The sequence below is a fragment of the Sinohyriopsis cumingii genome, chromosome 3 (genome assembly GCF_028554795.1).
Source record: "Sinohyriopsis cumingii isolate HCF-2022 chromosome 3, ASM2855479v2, whole genome shotgun sequence".
Classification (NCBI taxonomy): domain Eukaryota; kingdom Metazoa; phylum Mollusca; class Bivalvia; order Unionida; family Unionidae; genus Sinohyriopsis; species Sinohyriopsis cumingii.
Genome location: NC_142963.1, coordinates 26,169,006 through 26,189,211, shown reverse-complemented (window position 1 = coordinate 26,189,211; position 20,206 = coordinate 26,169,006). Strand labels below are relative to the sequence as shown.

The window sequence follows — 20,206 nt, the reverse complement described above, 5'->3', positions numbered from 1 at the left end:
CAGTCGTATTGTATTTGAATTCATACGCAATCTCTTTCCCAAAATGATAATTAATTTTTTTTTCACAGTTTCACGTACTTTGAACAAAGAATATTTTTTCATATGCGAATGAATATACACAATTTTGGGAACCATGCCACGTCTGCGTTTTATCCAAATTTGCATTATTGCAGGATATGTTATGGCGGGTCGCACTGTACGTAGATGACCTGATTTTAAAAGTATTTCAATTTTTAACAATTTGAGTACTTTACATAAATGCATTGCAAACAAATAGTTCTCCCTTTCGTTTTTGTCTTGTAATTTAGCAATCATGCAACATTTGTATAGAAATCTTCTAATGGCTGTAGAAAGCTGATATACAGAATTGTACCCCAAAAATGTATATTGGCCTTCCTTCCTTGTATGTAGTGATAATCCTTAGCTTTATTCATCTGCAAAATTTTAGCATCAGGTCAAAAGTATCAATGTATTTAAATTAGAATAACCATACATCTTACAGGGTCTGTATTTTGATTACATGATGCAATCAGTGTTTAAAAATGAGATCATATTTTCAACCTGTACCTTTATTTCTTCAATTAATTCCACTATATTCAGATGATGGCTCTCCCCATTTTTTTTAAAGGAAGGGTGAAACTCCTCTTGTAATTTTCAGCTTTGAGATAGATCCTGTTTTTACATTTGCATTCAATGAAGATTTTTATGAAATTGTCCAGATCCTAATTTTTCCATCCTGTGTCATAAACATTACATTTTTATGTTATTTTCTACTCTCATTACAGCAAGAAATTGAAAATGCCCTGGAAAAAGTATGCACATTCCTTCCCTCTACCATCTCCCAGGAATGTGGTGGTTTTGTTCAGGACTATGGACCAGCTGTTATTTCTCTGCTAATCCAAGAATTGGACCCATCAAAAGTTTGCACATCTCTCAAGCTGTGTAATTCTAAAGTTTTGGCACCTTTAACAGCTGCAGTCCATATCTTAAAAGAAGGGAAAGGTAATTTTGTGTCTTTGATGCAGAAACACAAGCTAATTTTGATACTGAGATGCAAATCCTTGGACTTGGGATGACTCTCAAATACTTCATACTGGACTTGGGATGACTCTCTCCAGCTCTCTTAGTAATCCTATAGAAACATCATGATATTAAAAATTCAGTAACTTTAAATTTCTGAATGAACGTGATCAGATAAATATTTATCAGTGTAGGCATATCTATGATGCCAGCTTCTGAGTAGAGAAAACCATATAAACCATGGCAGTTCCTGAATCTACACATGTTTGAAACTTATGTTTTCAATTCTACCCCAAAGAGTTGGGTGCAGATTTCAGAGTTTCCAAACTCATGTCTCTAAAAAGGACAGAAATTCCATCAATAACACATTGTCTCTATTTGTTTCATTTGCAACTAATTTAAGCTCGCAAAAGATTCTTTGTACTAAAATCTTGCTCTCATTATTGACCTGCCTTAGCATCGAGACCTGTATATACTCTATTTTATGTTCATGCATTTCTAGACTGGTTCCCATTCTCCCTATCATTAATACCATGATTCCTGTTGATTAACCTGACTGATAGATGAATGAATAAGATTCAGAATGAAGTGAAGTAAATTGTTCCTATCATAATGTCATTTTGAGCCAAATAATTCATTTTTACCAGCAACTTAAGATGACTTAGTTAAATGTTATGTCAACATCATGACATCATTCATTAAATCTAGTTGGTAGGAACCATGGGAGATATTGTCATTATGATGTTATAGTAATATTTTTATAATATATTAGAATGATTTGTTTACCATATATACTTGCCTATAAGTCCAGCTGCAAATAACTTAGATCCGGATCTGCCGTAACATAATGTGCCTGTAGATCAGGGCCTACGTTGTTTGTTCTTCTGATTACTCTTAACAAAATGCACAGACCTTGATTTGTTAGCCCACAATGTATAATGTGATGGCAGATGTGGGTCTGTCATTTTTGCAGTTGGACGCTTATAAGCGAGCATATGCTGTATTTGTTTGTTATTACACACATACAGCCAATTATTGCACATATGCAGTATTTGTTTGTTATTACACACATACAGCCAATTATTGCACATAAGAGCTCAGAAAGATAACTTGTAAAATTGACCCACTTAAGAATAAAGAGCAGCCTTTGTGGTACATGTAGTCCTACAATGTTTTGTGTATAATTTTATCATACTAGTTGACAGTTAAACTTCACACTGCTAGTTACTGTAATAAAGTTGACATTTAAAGCTGAAATTAACTATTGCAAGCTTAATGCTTAACATTTGGGTGTGAAAAATATTGTACAAACGAATACAGAATGAATTGTATAGATTGTACAAATACAGGATGATTTGTATTGATTTTACAGATAAATACAGGATGAATTGTTTAGATTGTACAAATACAGGATGAATTGTATAGATTGTAAAAAATCAAATGAATTAATTGCTAGAACAAAAACTTGGATCTGGCTTTTCACTCTTCACCTTAAATCACAAGCATGATAAGCAGCTTAAACTCTATTCAGCTGGTGTAGAATATAGATTGCCTTTGCAACTATATTCTTGTTGGAGATGAGAATACTTGGATAGGACTGAATGGCACATCAGAACACCTGGATATATAAAAGTTATGCAGTAAAACATGTCATATATAGCAAGTACTGCACACACCTTGAAGGCAGGTACTGAAATATTAAATCTGTTTGCAGCGAGTCCAAAAGCAGGAGATGTGGAATGTGAGGCATGTACAGCTGTTGTTACCTTTGTAGACGATCAGCTAAAAGAAAACAGTACAGTCGAAGCAGCCATACATCTTCTTGAGAAAGTCTGTGCCCTTCTCCCATCTCAGTACACGCTACAGGTAAATCCATTATCTTTTAAATTTGAGCGTTCAATATGAATTAAAGTACAATGGAGGTGTTGTTATTGGCTTTGGCTCACCTCATGAAATTGATAATTTGCATCTTTGTTACTTTTAAACCATTACAGCTAAGAGGGTCATCATGACCTATATATCATCTTTTACCAACTTAAAGTGTTTGTATTTAGCTTGTGAACGCAAGGTTTTGGCATGTTATATGCGTATTGTGCTATCTAGAATCATCAAACTTATCAAGTCTCTTGTCAAGTTTTACAGCCTTTTTGCAAAAAGCTGTCTCCATGACCTATATTTCATGCTTAATTGACTTTTTGAAATTCTGTGTTAAAGGACATTTATTGGGTGCTGATTTGTTCAGTCATGACACTTAATAATTGGATACACCTCTGTCACTACCACATCCTTAAAATCAGAGGTAACTGTTTATGACTTAACTAACATGTGTTAAGTATTTGTGAATTTGATAACATTGATTCATCCATGTTTAATGTACATAATTCCTGTACTGCTCAGAATGGAGTTTGAAGTAGGAATAAATGTTTATTCAGTGGTAAACTTTCCATGTAATGACTATGCATTGTACAGTCAAACCTATCAATAGTGGCCACACATAGGAAAGGCAAAGCTCGTCTGTACTCAGGTGGCCTATGTACACATTTTAACATTTCAAAATTGGGTTTTGAACAAATACCATGCACCAAATATCCAGCTTGTATAAATTAGGCATGGAAACAGCTGTTCACATGTCAGAAACAAATTCACAGGCTAATGATGAAGATGTGGAACTATACCTGTCACTATTCCCACAATTAAACAAATGGGTTGACCCATACCCTAATGATAATTTCTGCCTTGCCTTGCTTAAGAATTTGTCATATTGACACCTGAAAGTTACATTGTAAGTGAGATGAGAAAGGTTTGCACATTGATTTACATGCTATTTCTTTTTCTGAATAATGACTTCCTCATGAAGCAGACATTTAGAGTGAGCAGTCACTGCTAGGTGTACTCCAGTGACAGTTTATGGCAGGGTGAACCATTAACAAAAAAGGTTGCTTCCTTGCTTTGGATAATTCATGATCATTAATAATTTTCCATACTCAGAGTATAAATATTTTCAGAATTCTACATTTTCAGCAATATCACACTGCCTCATATCATGTGACCAACATTGATCATTGATGAAGGCAGTGTGATGTTGCTGAAAATGTCAAATTCTGAAGATATTTATGCTCCGAATATGGGAAATTACTAATGAGCAGGGAGAATCATTGTTTGGTTCGGAAACACCTGGTTGCTGAATGTAAAAAGCAGGTGACTGTTACACACATTAAATTTACAATGGCTAATGAAGACTAGTTACGGCTGTTCTAATAATACATACATGGGACCCATGGAAGGCACTTTTAATGTGTGGTACTCAGTGATAGATGCAATTTATAATTTTCTTATCATTTTAATATTAACTCCAAAATCAAAGTACCCTGGCACATATTTTTAAAACACTGCCTTCACTGGGTAGCATGTAAGTTTAAATGGAATGCCCTAAAAATAGAGGTGAGCCATGCAATTGATAACACTCTGGTTTTGCCTGCTTTGGCAGTCTCTCCTTCATTTAGTTTGAAAAGTTTAAATATAATGATAGCAGTTCTTCATTGGTTAATTTATCATGAACACATACTGCACTTGTACTGCTTTTCTTATTATATTAGTGGAACTTGTATATTTTGAACTTTTCCAATATCCCTACATCCCATTTATCACTACTTGGGTGGTCTTCAGTACTTTTTTCAAATTGATTAATGAAAGTTCAGAATTTTCATGTTTATGTCTGATTCCCATGACCATGCCAGTAGAACTTGAAGAGCTTTTCCTTGTAATTAATGCTTGAAGACTAAAGCTGCAGTTTATACAGAAAATGCAAGATAAATGTCAGTCAGGCATGTACATGTATTACTTTGCATCTCCTTAGCCTAAGGATGAAATCCTGTCTCTTGAATGTTTAAACATAGCTGCCAAGTGTCCCATTTTTCCTGTATTTGTCCCATTTTGGACCTGAATATGGGTGTCTGTTTTCTGGCTAAAAATGTTTTTTCATATTTAAAAAAAAATTAAAAAATTCTTGCAATTTTCTGTTTAGAACGGGCACTCAGTTTCATTCTAATAGAAATGTATTGCATGTATTTAGGAATAGAGTTCTAAAATACAGTTGGTTTATTCAAAATCGAGGCTACCATGTCTTTAACCACAGTACTGGATTGCACAAACAGTTGCCACTATCACAGTATCTCATCTTCGTGATATTCAGCTTCTAATCATGTCAAAAAGGAAAGCAGAATATTTAGAATTTTCTCCAGGAAAGACAAGAAAACAACTGGAAGAACAATTGTGACATCTTGTTTAGAGTTGTGAAATCATCTAGTGAAGGAGAAAACTCTATGTTTTGCAAATTATGTAATGTGATTTTGCTATTGGGCATGTAGGTGCCCATGACATACAAGAGCATGAAAAAGCTAATAAACATCAGCTTGCTGCTTCATCATAACAACTTTCGATGTATATAAATACTAGAGAGTACCTTGATGTAATTTTTGATCGAAATTCAGCTTTTTAAATTTCTTTTAGAAATGAACCTTTTCAGTTACTAGTGTTGCTGGTTATTTATTTTCCAGCAGTTAAATTGCAAAGGATTACTCATGTGCTAGAATGAAAACAGTTCAGTAAGAAAATCACACAGACTTCAGATCATCAATGAAAGGTGGTACATTGGAATCAATAATGATGGAAGAAAAAGGTTTTGAAAAGGCTCCTATGTCTCAGTGTGAGTGCACCTTCTAAATGGGCACTTAAGAGAACAGGGTGCTTGTTCAGAAGGTGCAAGGGTGTAAAATATGCATCTTTGACTTTAAATAATAAAATTAGGTACTGCCCTCTTTTACTGATGGTTGTAGATGTTGTAAATAGTTAAATATGCATTAAAATTTTAAAAATCAGCATTTGTCCCTGAAAATCAGTGTTTTTGCCATAGGCAGTCATTATTTTTGTACTCTGGGGTTGGCAGCTATGTACAGTAAAGTCTGATTTCTTCTACTTTCTTTGGTTTCTTGCAATCCATGACCACCACACCCATCTACATCAGAAACATCATGCCCCTTGTTTAAACCATTAGACTTTTGTAAAAATAGTGTTCATAACTAAATACACATATATGTATGTTTCATGACATAACCAAATAGATATGTATGTTTCATGACAACCAAATAAACATGTATGTTTCATGACATAACCAAATACACATGTACGGTTCATGTCATAACTAATACACAGGTACATTTCATGATGTAACTAAATACACATGTACATTTCATGATGTAACTAAATACACATGTACATTTCAGGATGTAACTATATACACATGTACATTTCATGATGTAACTATATACACAGGTACATTTCATGATGTAACTATATACACATGTACATTTCATGATGTAACTATATACACATGTACATTTCATGATGTAACTATATACACAGGTACATTTCATGACATAACCAAATACACATGTACGGTTCATGTCGTAACTAATACACAGGTACATTTCATGATGTAACTATATACACATGTACATTTCATGATGTAACTATATACACATGTACATTTCATGATGTAACTAAATACACATGTATGGGTCATGATATAACCAAATACACATGTATGTTTCATGATATGACTAACTTCACATGTATGCATCATGATGTTACTAAATTCACATGTATGTTTTATTGCATCTTTATTCAGTAAATAAACATAAATGGCCATTGCTGGATGCTGTGCTATGATTACCTCAAAATACCTTATCTTCCCATTTGGCTGTTTGTATGTACCAACTGTGAACCCTAGGCTCCACCACTGATCCAGGTGTGCCTGTCCTGGAGTTATTTGGTAGTGACCCAGACAATCATGATGAATTAGGTATACCTGCAAGGCCCAAAAGTATAATGGTAGCTGAGAAGAGTAATCATGGTTTTAATATGTCAAAAGAATCCAACTCCATGCAGATATTTGGTGAAATGGTGTATCATTGTGTAAAGCCTTGTTAGGTATGGACTTATGGTCTTTTTGCTCTTTGAGGAGTCTAAGAATTATTATATTGTGCAGTTATAATAGCAGTATTAAGAGTCATGTTCCAACAGTGTTATGAAGTAGAAGAGTTCTCTTTCTCTTCAATCTACTTATTTAAAAAAAATGAGGTGTAAATATTATGCATATATGATTAATGTGTTGGTTATGAATGATTAGCTTCACTGGTTGAAAACCTGACGTGATATTCATTTTAACTTAATAAGCAGGAAACTTGAGCTTTAATTCAAAGTCCTAAAACTTGGACAGTGTATTACTTTAAATGAAAAATTTTGACTCCAAGAACTTTCAGGTTTTCTAAATTCCAGTCCCTGTGTTAGACCACCTAATTTCATTGATCTAGAGGTTCACACATGTCATACCAGATACTGGCATCGTAAGCTTTAGCTTTCATTTTGTACTCAAAAAGTTCTCAGTGTTCGGGACCAGAAGTACTTATGGAATGGTTTTTTGTCCATCATTACTTGTCCAGCATCCATTATCAACATTTTTGGCTTGGATGGATTTTTTCATAGGAATTTGATCAAACTTGATAAAGTGGCGTACATCATGAAGATCTTGGTTGAGTATGATACAAGTGAAATTCATGCATAATAATGATATGACCTTGGATTTGATTGACTGACCTTGTAAACAATTAATTCTATTTCTGATTAGAGCCTAATCAATCAGACTTTTTAAATAATCTTGCATTATCAGGATGCTAGACGAGTTTTATTAAAGAACATACTAATTTTTAATCTTGTATCTGATTGGCTGAGCTTGTTAGTGCTCAGGAGACCAAATTCCAATTGGATTTTGCTTCACCGTAAGTTTATATTATCATTGTTATAAACAGGGTCTATAGTATGTGAGATCTGTGCATGTTAATGAGATACCTTGCATCATGATTGATTCAGCCATTACATGTAAATAGCGCCAATCTGATCTTAATTGCAGGTGCTTTAATATTGCTGAAAATCTAGTTGGGGTGGGGGGCATGTGATGACTGAGTAGTCTAAGGTACTCACCTTTACAGATCACTGCCATCTCACCTGTCTGTTTGGGTTTGAATCTTGGGCTTGGTCAATATGAGTAAATGAAAAATCTTGCCAGTAGCTTCCTGTGGGTTGGTCGTTCTTCCTGGGCTTTTCCTGTGTTCTGTTATGTGTTGAAAAACAGAATTAAACCCATAAACTAGAGCTGGGTACCATGAAAATGTTTAGTTTGGTGATTTAATAGTTGCAGATCTAGCTAAAATGAAACTAACTTTTTAGCAGACCTATTAAACAAGCATTGCTCATCCATTTTGACTTCATGAGTACAGGTTAGAGGTTTCCAGGTGTCACAGTTGTAATAATAATTTGCAACAATTGTAATCTGAGTCTATGCTGTTGAACTATTTTTCCATGATATGCAGGTACATTTCACTTGTATTTTCAGGGTACAAGCAATAATGACAATATGGTACATTTTAATTGCATTTACAGGGTACAAGCAATAATGACAGCATTGGTACATTTCAGTTTGTTTGACAGGGTGTAAGCAATACTGACATTATTTGTGTCATTGATATACTTACTAATAATTGAATGTACTTTCTTCTCAGTGTCAGGATATCGTCAAGGAATATGCTCCTGCAATTGCTGAACTCCTGGCTCTTGAACTGGACCCAACTACTGTCTGCAAGGTGAGCAGTCTGCAGGATGGGAGTCATTTTTATAACATTTGCACGCACTAAACTGTATGACAGTTATAAGCTCACCAGTCTGTAAGATCCAGTAATCTTATGGTAAGGTCCTTCATTCATCATGACCGCTCTGGTGGCCTAGTGGTTAGAGCGCCCACCTCAGATGCGGGAGGTCGCGGGTTTGAACCCTGGCCAAGTCATACCAGAGACTTACAAAAATGGTACTAACAGCTGCCTTGCTTGTCGGTCAGCATTAAGAGGTTAATGTTAGGACTGGTCGGCTTGGTGTCAGGATAATGTGACTGGGTGGGACATCATGCTACATGTCTGCGACATGATACCCCAGTGCTAGACATCACTATAAACTGTCACACTGCAGACATTGTAGCGATATGACTGAAAAATTGTTAAAGCTACATTAAAAATCTAAATCACACACACACACACTCATTCATTATGCATTATTCATTGCTTAAGACCAAGTAATCTTATGGTCTTTCATTCATCATGCATTGTTCATCTTTTCTTTTTACAGCTTCTAAACAATCACTAGACTAATTTGCAAAAGATTTGACAGAAAACAACCTGGCATCAAGGCCTTTCATATTTGTTCACTGGATGCAGATCCATCATGCAGTATGACTGCCATTACTATAAATCAAAAAAGCTTCAAACAGCTTACAATGCTGTAACAGCAGAGTTTGACAGAATTTTACAGAAATCAAAATGGCATGAAAATCATTCAAATTTAATCAAAATTTTGCATAACTATGACAAATATGCTTACTGTTGCCCGAAAAATAGGCAAACCTTTACACGATTTCTTCCAATAAACTGCGCAACATATTTTGACCAAATTTGACAGAAAGAATTCTAGTGGAGATTGCTATCAAATTTTTGCAAATAATTCAGACTCACTGTGAAATATGGCTACCATTACTAAAAATAGAAAATCCTTTAAATTACTTTTAAAACCAATCAACAGAATTTACCAAATTTGATGACATTGTTTCTTAAAGGACTTTTCACTTTTCTACATCTTTGCTAGCCAAGGTCCCAATGTGTTAACCCTATCTACACCATGGCAGATCGATCAGATATTTCATTGCTTTGCCCTTGTGAGATTTATTGAATTTCATGAGTTACCTCAGTTAGTATGTAATGCCAACTAACCAATAGGATGTAACAGCAGTGCATTGTACATTGGGCGAAATTAGTGAAGCCAATTAACTTCAAAAGGATACAGATACTTTGTTATTTTAACATCAAAAGTATGACTACGTGCCAGAGAGAAGCCATTACAGGTGTATTTGAGTGAAAGGATATATTCAGGGAACTTCAAATATTATCATATCAGGACTCATGCACAGACAATTTAAATCTTAGACCTCTGTATAATTATTACATTTTATTAATTCTGAATATGATTTCTTTTGAGCATGGTACATCAAACATTTATATATTCATTAATAGTTTTTCCTGCCTTGTTTTCTTAGGAGATTGGTCTCTGCTCAGCCTCTAGTAAGAAGAACTTCAACCTGCCAGATTCTAAAGGGCAGGAGGCCAATAAACTGTTCTTTAAGCCCAGACAGCAGCTGCTGGGCAGGAAGGAATGTACTTATGGCCCATCATACTGGTGTGCCAGTAAGGAGAATGCCGTTAAGTGCCAGGTAAGGTGGAGTTTAAATGTCTGCAGCCAGCTATATGGCAGTATAATATTTTGGCAGGTTTCTCTTCAGAAATGCTGATTTAACATAACTAACCAAAATTAAATGCCACTGGAATAGTCTAATTTACAGTTGATTAAATGAATTATATGGAATTAACTAAGGTCATTCTCATTTACGAATATTTAATGGTACTAGAATGTTATAAATTACTGCCTTTGAATCAATCCCTGTTATAAATATATAATTCTACAAGAATTCTATTGTAGTACAATATTGTAATTTACAGGTGTTAAATTACATTGTCTGGTTTAAAAACATGACAGTGTTACTAGACATTTTAAGATTGATTGGTTGTTTAATGCACTGGCTCGGCTACATGATTGGAATTGGACCTTATCAATTTTTCTTTTGCAGGCTGTAGAACACTGCCAGAAGCATGTGTGGAAGTTCAACTAGAGCCCATTCACCACAAATATTTGACACATTATCAGCAATAGAAATTTTGAGAAGAGATTCGGACTTTGTTAAGCAGATCATCATTGTGTTATACTGAGATAGATAATCTTGTGTTACATTTTTTTATTTTTATTTTGATGCATCTACCAAATGAAAACATTGTGATTTTGTACAAGATAGTACAGTATACACAATACCAGAGGTTTATAGTTTCAACAGCAGTTGACATAATCAGTAGAGCATCAGAATGAAACAGAATGAAACAGAATCTGTCAAATCATAAGCCAGCTCATTAAGAGTTTTCCTTTTTTAATTAAAAATACTGTATTCTTAGCTATTTTGTTGTAACTTTACCCTTTTTAACTTTCAGTTATATCTGTGTTTTGTAAATGTAGCTATGGCTAATTATGGAAAATCGCTCTGGTACCATTTGTCTTTTGCTTAGTTATAATTTCAAGAATAAACGAATGTCATTTATGCTATGTTTTTGAAACTCTCAAAACTCTGACACTTAGAAACAGTATGTATAATTATAAGGGTGGCATTTTATTTTATTTTAATTCTGATTTTTTCTCAGTTTCTTTTCATTTTCAAAGTGATTAAAATTTTGCATTTCTTGAGTGGGATTCTTGTTGCTTAGCCAGGTTATTCATTTGTCAAAGATAAAGTTTGAAATTAAAAATAAATTATGGCAAAATTCATCAGATTCAACTTTTTCTCACTGCAATTAACTCCACATATAGTTTACATTTTTTTTTAAAAATTCACCAGACTATCAGTATGAAATTATATAATTGATTATTTATTATATTCTATAGTTGATTATATATTTTATAGCTGATTATATATTGTATTAATGTTAGTTAGTATATAATGATTCTTGTTCCCCAACAGGTTGCAAGTAAAGGTAATAGACATGTTTCTATACCATATGTACTTGCTCATTGGTCAATTTCAACCAGGATATGCAGGTTGGGGTCTATGTTGTTTGCATTTGATCTCAACTGTATGTATGTATATATGGTATATGAACTAACAGAGAAAAGGAATGTTATTTTTGTTGGATATGTGTACAAATTGGCTTGGTTGTAAATATAAATAATTCTGAACCAGTTTTAAGAAACTGCTGTCACTTTTTTCAGTTTTTATACTTGAACTTAAATCGGTTGTTTTTATCACTTTCTTACTTAATTGTTTACCTTTAATAAAAAGCATATATATTAATTATCTTCAAATATTTGATTAAGAGGGTTGAAATTTGTATGTACACTTAAGATTTCCATTCATTTTCTTCCATTTACTTGTATAAATTCTGTATAATGTTTAAACGGATGCTGGACAGAATAATCATCAGTTTTATTTTATCCTTTCTTCACTATCCTATTAATTGCAATTTGGCTTTGACTAACTTTATCCTTTGAAATTTCATGGTCAAGAACATTTGATTGTCCAAGGGCAGAAACTTTACTATATGTAAATAATACTTTGTTTTACTTGCATATAATGCACACAAGCTGAGAACAGCATGGACTGTGATCTGCCATTATATTATGTTCCATTAGATCAGGATCTACAGTTCTGTTCTTCCTATGTCTTCAGTATAAATCTGGCCTGAATTTGACAAATAGAACTCAAGTTTAGGCTTAAAATTTAAGTGTAGAATCCAGTGATCTGATTGGCTGAAAATTGTCTGACTAAAACTTGGCCAATAAAATTTGTTGATGTCTAGACTTGAGACTTATGTTGGTGAAATTGAAGCTTGGATTTATCTTTTGTGTCTGTTAGGTGCGTGATATGTGTGAGAAAGAAATAGTGTATTGATCACAATTGATTGGCCTGCCTGATTAGTGCATATCATCTTTTACTGTAACAGCGATATTATACATGAGATCTGTTTCGGTAATTTTAGGTCTGTTTAAGATTTCTCAGCAAGCTAGTTTAAAATAATTAGTAGTTTTCAGATGTCTTAATGCCTTAGTGATTGTGTCAAACATTGACCATGCTGTTTATATTAAAACTTGAGAAATCATCTTTTGATTCAGAGGATAATGCTAAATGTTACAGTTTAAATATCTGTAGTCATTGTTCAAGCTGATAATTGTCGCAATCATTGTAATCAAGTTGATTATCTTCACTTTACCCATCTGATTTTTTTATATAGATCAGTCTAGTTTGAATGATAATTTACAAAACACTTTTTTCTTACATATGGGTAAATACAGTGTGATTATCCTCTAGAGATACTGTTTCTGATTAATGTTAGCTTTTAGTAAACTGTCCTTGTTTGGAAAAAGATGTAAATTTTTTATTGTCTTGAAAGATCATGAATAAATTACTTACATTCTTGGCAAATATAGGTCTGAAAAGGGCATTAGTAGTTATCATTAGTAAGGTTTCAAGCATATCACAGCTGATCTTAGTCGACCACCAAAGTAGGGCTAGATATATAATGGATGACATGAGGATATGTTTATATGTGTGTGTAATCTCTTTCATTTCACATTTTAGTTGTGATGAATTGTTTCATCCTCACAAATTACACAAAATGTGTGTACTTAAAATATGTTTTGTACAATGGACTAATAGAAATGTTTGGAATGAATTAAAATGAATAATCTGGGAGAAAAAGTTAGAATGCTAATTCACTCATCCAGATAATGTAACTTTTACATCACTGATTCAGGTGTGATTTTAAATGCAGCCCACTTTAGGAAACATCTATTAACTTACAAGTGTTGGGACAAGCTCCCAAATTAAAGCAGTTGTGCAGAAACAAACACACAAACACACACACACTTTTTTCCAAGTCATCATTCCAGTAAGTTTTAAATTTATTTTGTTAGTAGTATCCACATTTCCTTATCTGACATCCAGGTTGAAATTTATTTTTGTCTTCGATAGTATCCACATTTCCTTATGGGACAAACTGCTTTGACACCTAGCAGATTATCTGTACATTGTTTGTTTCTTTATTTTTTTAATTATTGCAGTTTTACTCGATTGATAGATTTCTTAACACACTGAAACCTGTTTATCAAGAACATTTTATGGACCACAGTTTGTTTCCTGATGGAAAGGTGTCCTTTAAGCAAAAGCTGAATATAAAAGTGAAATCAAGAAAAGAGGTTTGTGTTTGTTCCCATGTGTTAAGTAAATATCCTTCATTTTCAAAAATAGAAAACTTGTATTATACAATGAAGTCATTGAGTGATTAACCTAAGCTCCACGATCTGATATTGGAAATGTTGTAATGTTAAATACTTTTTTCAGTAAAAATTATTTACCAAAGAATTTGTTGACTCCCCTTTTTTAGCTCATACGTGCTATATAAATGAGAGCTAACTTTATGATTTACCTGTTATTGTTGACAGCATGGGATAGAATTAGGTGGATTAAATGACACTTGGCATAGTTGTCAAATAGAGTATCATCCCTTTGCTGAAGTGGGATGCTAATTAATTACATGTATTTCCTTCTGCTTTTGTAAATATTTTTGCAGTGATAAAATACTATATGATAAAATCTAAGTTTAAGTCATACAAAATGCTGCTTGAAAACTATTGCCCTTTGAAAAATACTTGAAAAACAACTCTGGGTCCGAACAAACCTTGGTTTATTTCCTTGCCACAGTAAGTTACAAGGGCTTAATGGTGGGCACCATTGTCCCATTGGCCTACCAATCTAAAATGTTCTTTTGAAACCTTTCTCCAAATGTATCAGATGTAAAAAAAATATCCATTTTGTCACAGTTGTTTAAATCCTGCTGAACCCCATATTTTCATTTATTTGGCTGATGTTTTTTTCTGGATGATTCCCAACAATTCTTTTCTGTCTCTAACAGTTCCTGTCAATGACTAGGAATACCCCAACCCCCAAACTTTTATTTCACCAGTACCAGGTCTCACAGAGCTTCATAATGATGCAAGTTCCTGTCAATGGCTAGGAATACCCCATCATGCTGAGGTGATATGCCAAGCCCCAAACCTTTGTTTCACCAGTCCCAGCTCACTCGGCAGTTTCGTAATGATGCCAGTTAATGTGTTGTTTTTCTTGCAGTTGCAAATTGTTTTGCCTCTGGATGGTGTCCACTTATTGACCTATCCAAGTTGTTTTGCCCCTGGATGGTATCCCCCCAGACTGTGTCCATTCCATTTATTGAATTATGCTAACCTTAGCCTCAATCTAACATGAGATGCTCCCCAAAGTTAAATTCCTGGAAGTGCATGCAGTTCCATTCCAGTAATAACGTATTGACTGAATAGGGTACAAATACAAAGATCAAGATGACACCTGTTTTGCATTATTATTTGCAAAACAAGCCAAAAGATGTGGTTAATGTCTTATTTAGCATGCGATGACTGAATTTAAATGTAACGATGTTCTTCTAATGAGTTGTAATTAAGTAAGCATTGTCAAGCATTCTCCTTCCAAAAAATAGGTTTCACTCTTTTACATTTTATGTTGGCTCATTTTCTTGAATTCTACTACTTCTGCTATGATTAAACTTAATATGTGCTTACTTCCTGAAGAGTACTATGCCACCACCACCACAACTATAGGTCATGATGACATGAATGATGCACTCCATTGATCGTGTACACATTTTAGGCTTGGCCAGTTTCTTGGACATGGCTAATCGTTGTCATCAAAATAGAGTAGTGCACACATCTTTAAGAATAATACCCAACTATACCAAAATTAGATCCGAGTGATGTACTTTGAATGCTCCAACGATCATGATGAATACTCTGTTTAGGTAGGTTTTTGAACACTTGCTAGTAGTGTTATGATCCCAGTGTATGCATACACCATGATAAATACTCTGTTTAGGTAGGTTTTTGAACACTTGCTAGTAGTGTTATGATCCCAGTGTATGCATACACCATGATAAATACTCTGTTTAGGTAGGTTTGTGAACACTTGCTGGTAGTGCTATGATCCCAATGTATGCATGCATCATGACAAATACTCTGTAAGGGTAGGTTTTTGAACACTTGCTGGTAGTGCTATGATCCCAATGTATGCATACACCATGATAAATACTCTGTTTAGGTAGGTTTGTGAACACTAGTGCTATGATCCCAATGTATGCATACATCATGACGAATACTCTGTTAGGGTAGGTTTTTGAACAATTGTTAGTAGTGTTATGATTAGTATGCATACATCCTGATGTGTAAATACAGTATGATACCAAACTAAATCACAATGGTCTACTTCTTGCACTGCAACCACTGTGTGTACCTTGATATTCAGGTGAGTTTTTATCATGCCATCAGGGTCCAGAGTGGCCAAGTCATCTAAAGCACTCTCCATTACGGATCACTGCCATCTCATCTCTGCATGGGTTCGATTCTAGGATTCAGCCAATGTGGGTATGTGAGAAAGATTGCCAGTAGCTTCTTGTGGGTACGTGGTTCTTTTCGGGGTTTTCCCGGGTTCTTCCTCCACCATTAATTCTGGCTGCCATGCATAGCCTATCTTATGCTGAAAAATGGCGTTTAACCCTACAACAGCAACAACAATTATCCTGCCATCTCTCTGTCTGCTTGGGTTCGAGTCTAGGATTTGGCCAATGTGGGTATTTGAGAAACCTTGCCAGTAGCTTCTCATGAGTTGGTGGTTCTTCTCGAGGGGGTTTTCCTGGGTTCTTCCTCCACCATTGATACTGGCTGCCATGTATAGCCTATTGTGTACTGAAAAATGGCATTAAACCATAACAACAACAACAATTATCCTGCCATTAAACTGAATATGAGCATAAATCATGAGAAGATTGTCACCATATCGAAGATAAAAAGACTCTAGACTACATCAACCACTTGATGTATCATCATCACTTGGTACTAATTATCTGGAGTTACAATAAATACGCAACACTTATTTCAGAATAAATATGTGCAGGTGATCTGACAGTTTCATTTCATGTTCTCCCTATACATTTTTAAAAAGGGAGGGATGCAGATATACAATTAGGCTTGTCCATCCATCCATCATTTGATTGCCATATTCATAATTCTGTTATTGGATTTTGACCAAATTCAATATGCAAACTGATAGTGATGAGACCTTGTCTGAGTTCAGTTGTAAGTATTCTGTGTTGTCATTTAGGTGAGTTATAGAATTTGATTGTAAGAGCCACTTGTGTTTTAACAAAACGAGTCCCACAATTACGATTGGATTTCATTAAAATTTGATATGCAGCTTGATACTGATGGGATCTTGGCAGAGTTTGTCATTTGTCATCATTCAAAAGAGGTCTTATTACCCACCTTCTTTCATATATATATATATATATGTATATACATATATACCACTCCCTCAATAACTTGTACCCTGATAACTCGTGAACCTGCTTATAATGCAGGGTCACTTGTGGATCCCATTTTACTAGAAAGTACCAATAATATGGCTCCTATTTATTGAACATGATAAAAATAGCTATCAAAATTGGTAAATTAAACCTTGATATATCACTCATTTTATCATAAAAAAACAGTTGATATGACCTGGAAATTTGAATCAACACTGAAATTATCAACTTTTACTAAGAAGCAATGTATTTTGGTTAAAAAATTCCAAACAACATTCTTGGTACCATAAGATTCTTGGTAAATAACAGTATGCACCAAATTTTCGATCAATGAAAATGTCACTGATGCCTACTTGAGGCAGCGCTATAAAAATAAATACCAATTAAATATTTTTTGTATATATCAAGTGAATTGTATGTTTTAGTTTGGTTTAAGTGTAATGATCATAAATACAATGTGTCTTGTTGTATTCAAACATGAAAATATGTCAATCTACTGTAACAGGTTTCTTTGAGCATTTCTTTGAGAACCTAATCAAGTGCTGACGATGTTTTGATACCTGATTTGTGCAAGTATTTGTTGTATTATTGAGCTAAATTAAACGCTGACATTCTTGTATTAGTATTCCCATGTTAATTAGTCTTTTATATCAAATGAAGGTGGTGGAATAAATGAAAAGTTAAAAGGTGTGCAATTAAACCTGCCTAAGAGCTAGTGGCCCCAGTTGAGTGACAGGTCAACTCATTTCAATCAATCACTGTTACAACTCTTTTGGGTACCGCTTCGGTGGCCTAGTGGTTAGAGTGTCAGCCTCAAAAGTGGGAGGTCACGGGTCCGAACCTTGGCCAAGTCATACCAAAGACTTATAAAAATGGTACTAACAGCTGCCCGCTTGGAGCTCAGCATTAAGAGGTTAGTGTTAGGACTGGTTGGCCTGGTGTCAGGATAATATGACTGGGTGGGACATCATGCTACATGTCTGGCATGATGCCCCAGTGCTAGACATCACTATAAATTGTTAAAGCTACATTAAAAATCTAAATCACACACACACACACAAACAACTTTTGGGGGGTGAATGTAATATAATGAAACTACTTTAAATTAGCATACTCAGTCACAACTGTCATCAAAGATAGCAAGACAACCAAGCGAAATGAATACTTTATATATATTCTGTTTCACAGATACGTTTTATTAATGAGAAGCTAGTTTTAGATGTTTTTAGGTAATTTGTTATTACTGAATTGGCACTCGGAGATTTCCACACTGATAAGAAGTATCACTGTTACTTGGAATGAAATCATTGCATCAATATTTTACTAATAGAAAAATTTTAAAAATTGACTTCTGACGATGACGGCTGTTTCACGACCAAAGTGTTCTTTTTTGTTTTAAAAAAAAAAAGGAATCTTGTTTGTATGTGAATTTGAATCAGTAGTCTGGTTTCCTAATTAGTATGCTCCTTGTGTTGCATTCCACTATAGTAGAGAGCAAAGTGAGGAGCATACAGATCAGGGAACCAGACTAGTCAACAACAACATAAAGCAGTGATGTAATAGTGTTTTCATGTATGGGAGACGGTTGCTGAAACCAGTTTTAATAATGTTAACGATCTCTCAGCGATTGGGCATCTTGAAACTAAAGGTCATTTTTACAAAAAAAATGAATAACTTTGTTAGAAAAAGCACTTTATTGACTATTATTCCAAATTCAATTTTAAAATGAGTATTCAGCCATTAAACAGACCCGTTTGCTCTCCCCCTTGCGGTTTTCTCAATGTCCAGCGAGAATGGCATCATTTCATATCATTATGGAGGTCCCTCGATAACTCACACCCTCACTTATAGTGCGTTTATATTTTTGGATCCCGTTGTGCACTAGTTATATAGTCAAGCCTGCCCTAAAAGTAATTTAACTCAGTGGTCACCTGTTCACAATGGTCACTTTAATTTCCCACTGACAAATTTTCAGTATAAATGTCCTGTGTGTAGTCATCACCTGCCTTTTGAAGTCAGCAGCCAGGTTTCCTAACCAAACAATGATTTCTCCCTGCCTTAAGCAGTTACAAGAGCATATTTACATGGACCGTTCAGTTTAGGCAAACTGAATTTTTGCTTCATGAAGAAGACACTGTTTTGATAAAGGAATATTGTGTGAATTGATGTGCAGACATTTCCTACCTCACAACTCCAGTTGTGTTGACAGCATATGTCAAAGGTGTCATTATGTCTCATTCAAAAGCAAGGCAGTTTTTTTCCAAATATTTTTTTATAGTGTGAACAAACTAAGATTGGTGTATATTTTTAAGGTGGTGATTGCATTCATAGGATGGATCAAAGTGAGCAGGACATGGTAATCTTGTGTGGAACACAAATTGGGACAAAACAACATATACCCGTAATTATTATTTTTTGGGGTCCAGTACATACAAAACAATTTTGATGATGTAATAATAATACAATCATAATGATATTCCATGCATGGTATCTGTTCAAAAGCCAATATTAAAAGGTGAACTGGAGCACAGTGGTTACCTGTGTGCATTAGCCAGTTTTGTCTTTTCCTATGAGTGGCTTCTAGTGACATATATACATGCACACACACATCCATCTTCTATCATCTATCTACATATGAACATGTTTACCCCTAAGTATTTGTGAATCTGTCTGCTTGTATGTCATTGTCAATTTGTTTGTTTTAAGGCAGTTAAAATACATCTAATTTGTCGTAACATTCATTCAAAATCACTAGATCGCATCATTTGCTCCTTTGTTCACTCATTGTAAGGAATTGCCATAACAGAATAGCAGAACAAAAGAAAAATCACAAATCAACAACAGCTTTCAAGCAAAAGCTTTATAGGAAAAAGAAAAAGGAAAATTCCAATAATGCAAATAAAATCAAAGACAAATTCTTCTTTTTAAAAAAAAAAACTAGTCCATATGTATGTTATTGGTATGATCACAGACAAGTATGAAACACATGTATATTATTGGTATCATCACAGACAATATGAAACACGTGTATATTATTGGTATCATCACAG

General features: G+C 34.3%; 1 protein-coding gene across 2 annotated transcripts in view; it reads left to right on the top strand.

Moving 5' to 3' along the window:
• LOC149802580 (uncharacterized) overlaps positions 1-17,781 on the top strand; it is a 139,416-nt gene extending 121,635 nt beyond the window's left edge. The window contains exons 27-32 of one of the 2 annotated variants that reach the window (XR_016420062.1): positions 786-1,002; positions 2,735-2,886; positions 8,637-8,717; positions 10,214-10,387; positions 10,802-15,603; positions 15,752-17,781. Coding sequence is in view for 1 of the 2 variants with exons in the window: in XM_089951852.1 (XP_089807978.1) it covers positions 786-1,002; positions 2,735-2,886; positions 8,637-8,717; positions 10,214-10,387; positions 10,802-10,843 (666 nt within the window). In the remaining variant the exon portion in view is untranslated. Of the gene's footprint in view, positions 1-785; positions 1,003-2,734; positions 2,887-8,636; positions 8,718-10,213; positions 10,388-10,801 lie in introns of both variants that reach the window. The other variant, XM_089951852.1, reaches the window with a different exon arrangement.
• Positions 17,782-20,206: the final 2,425 nt, after the last annotated feature.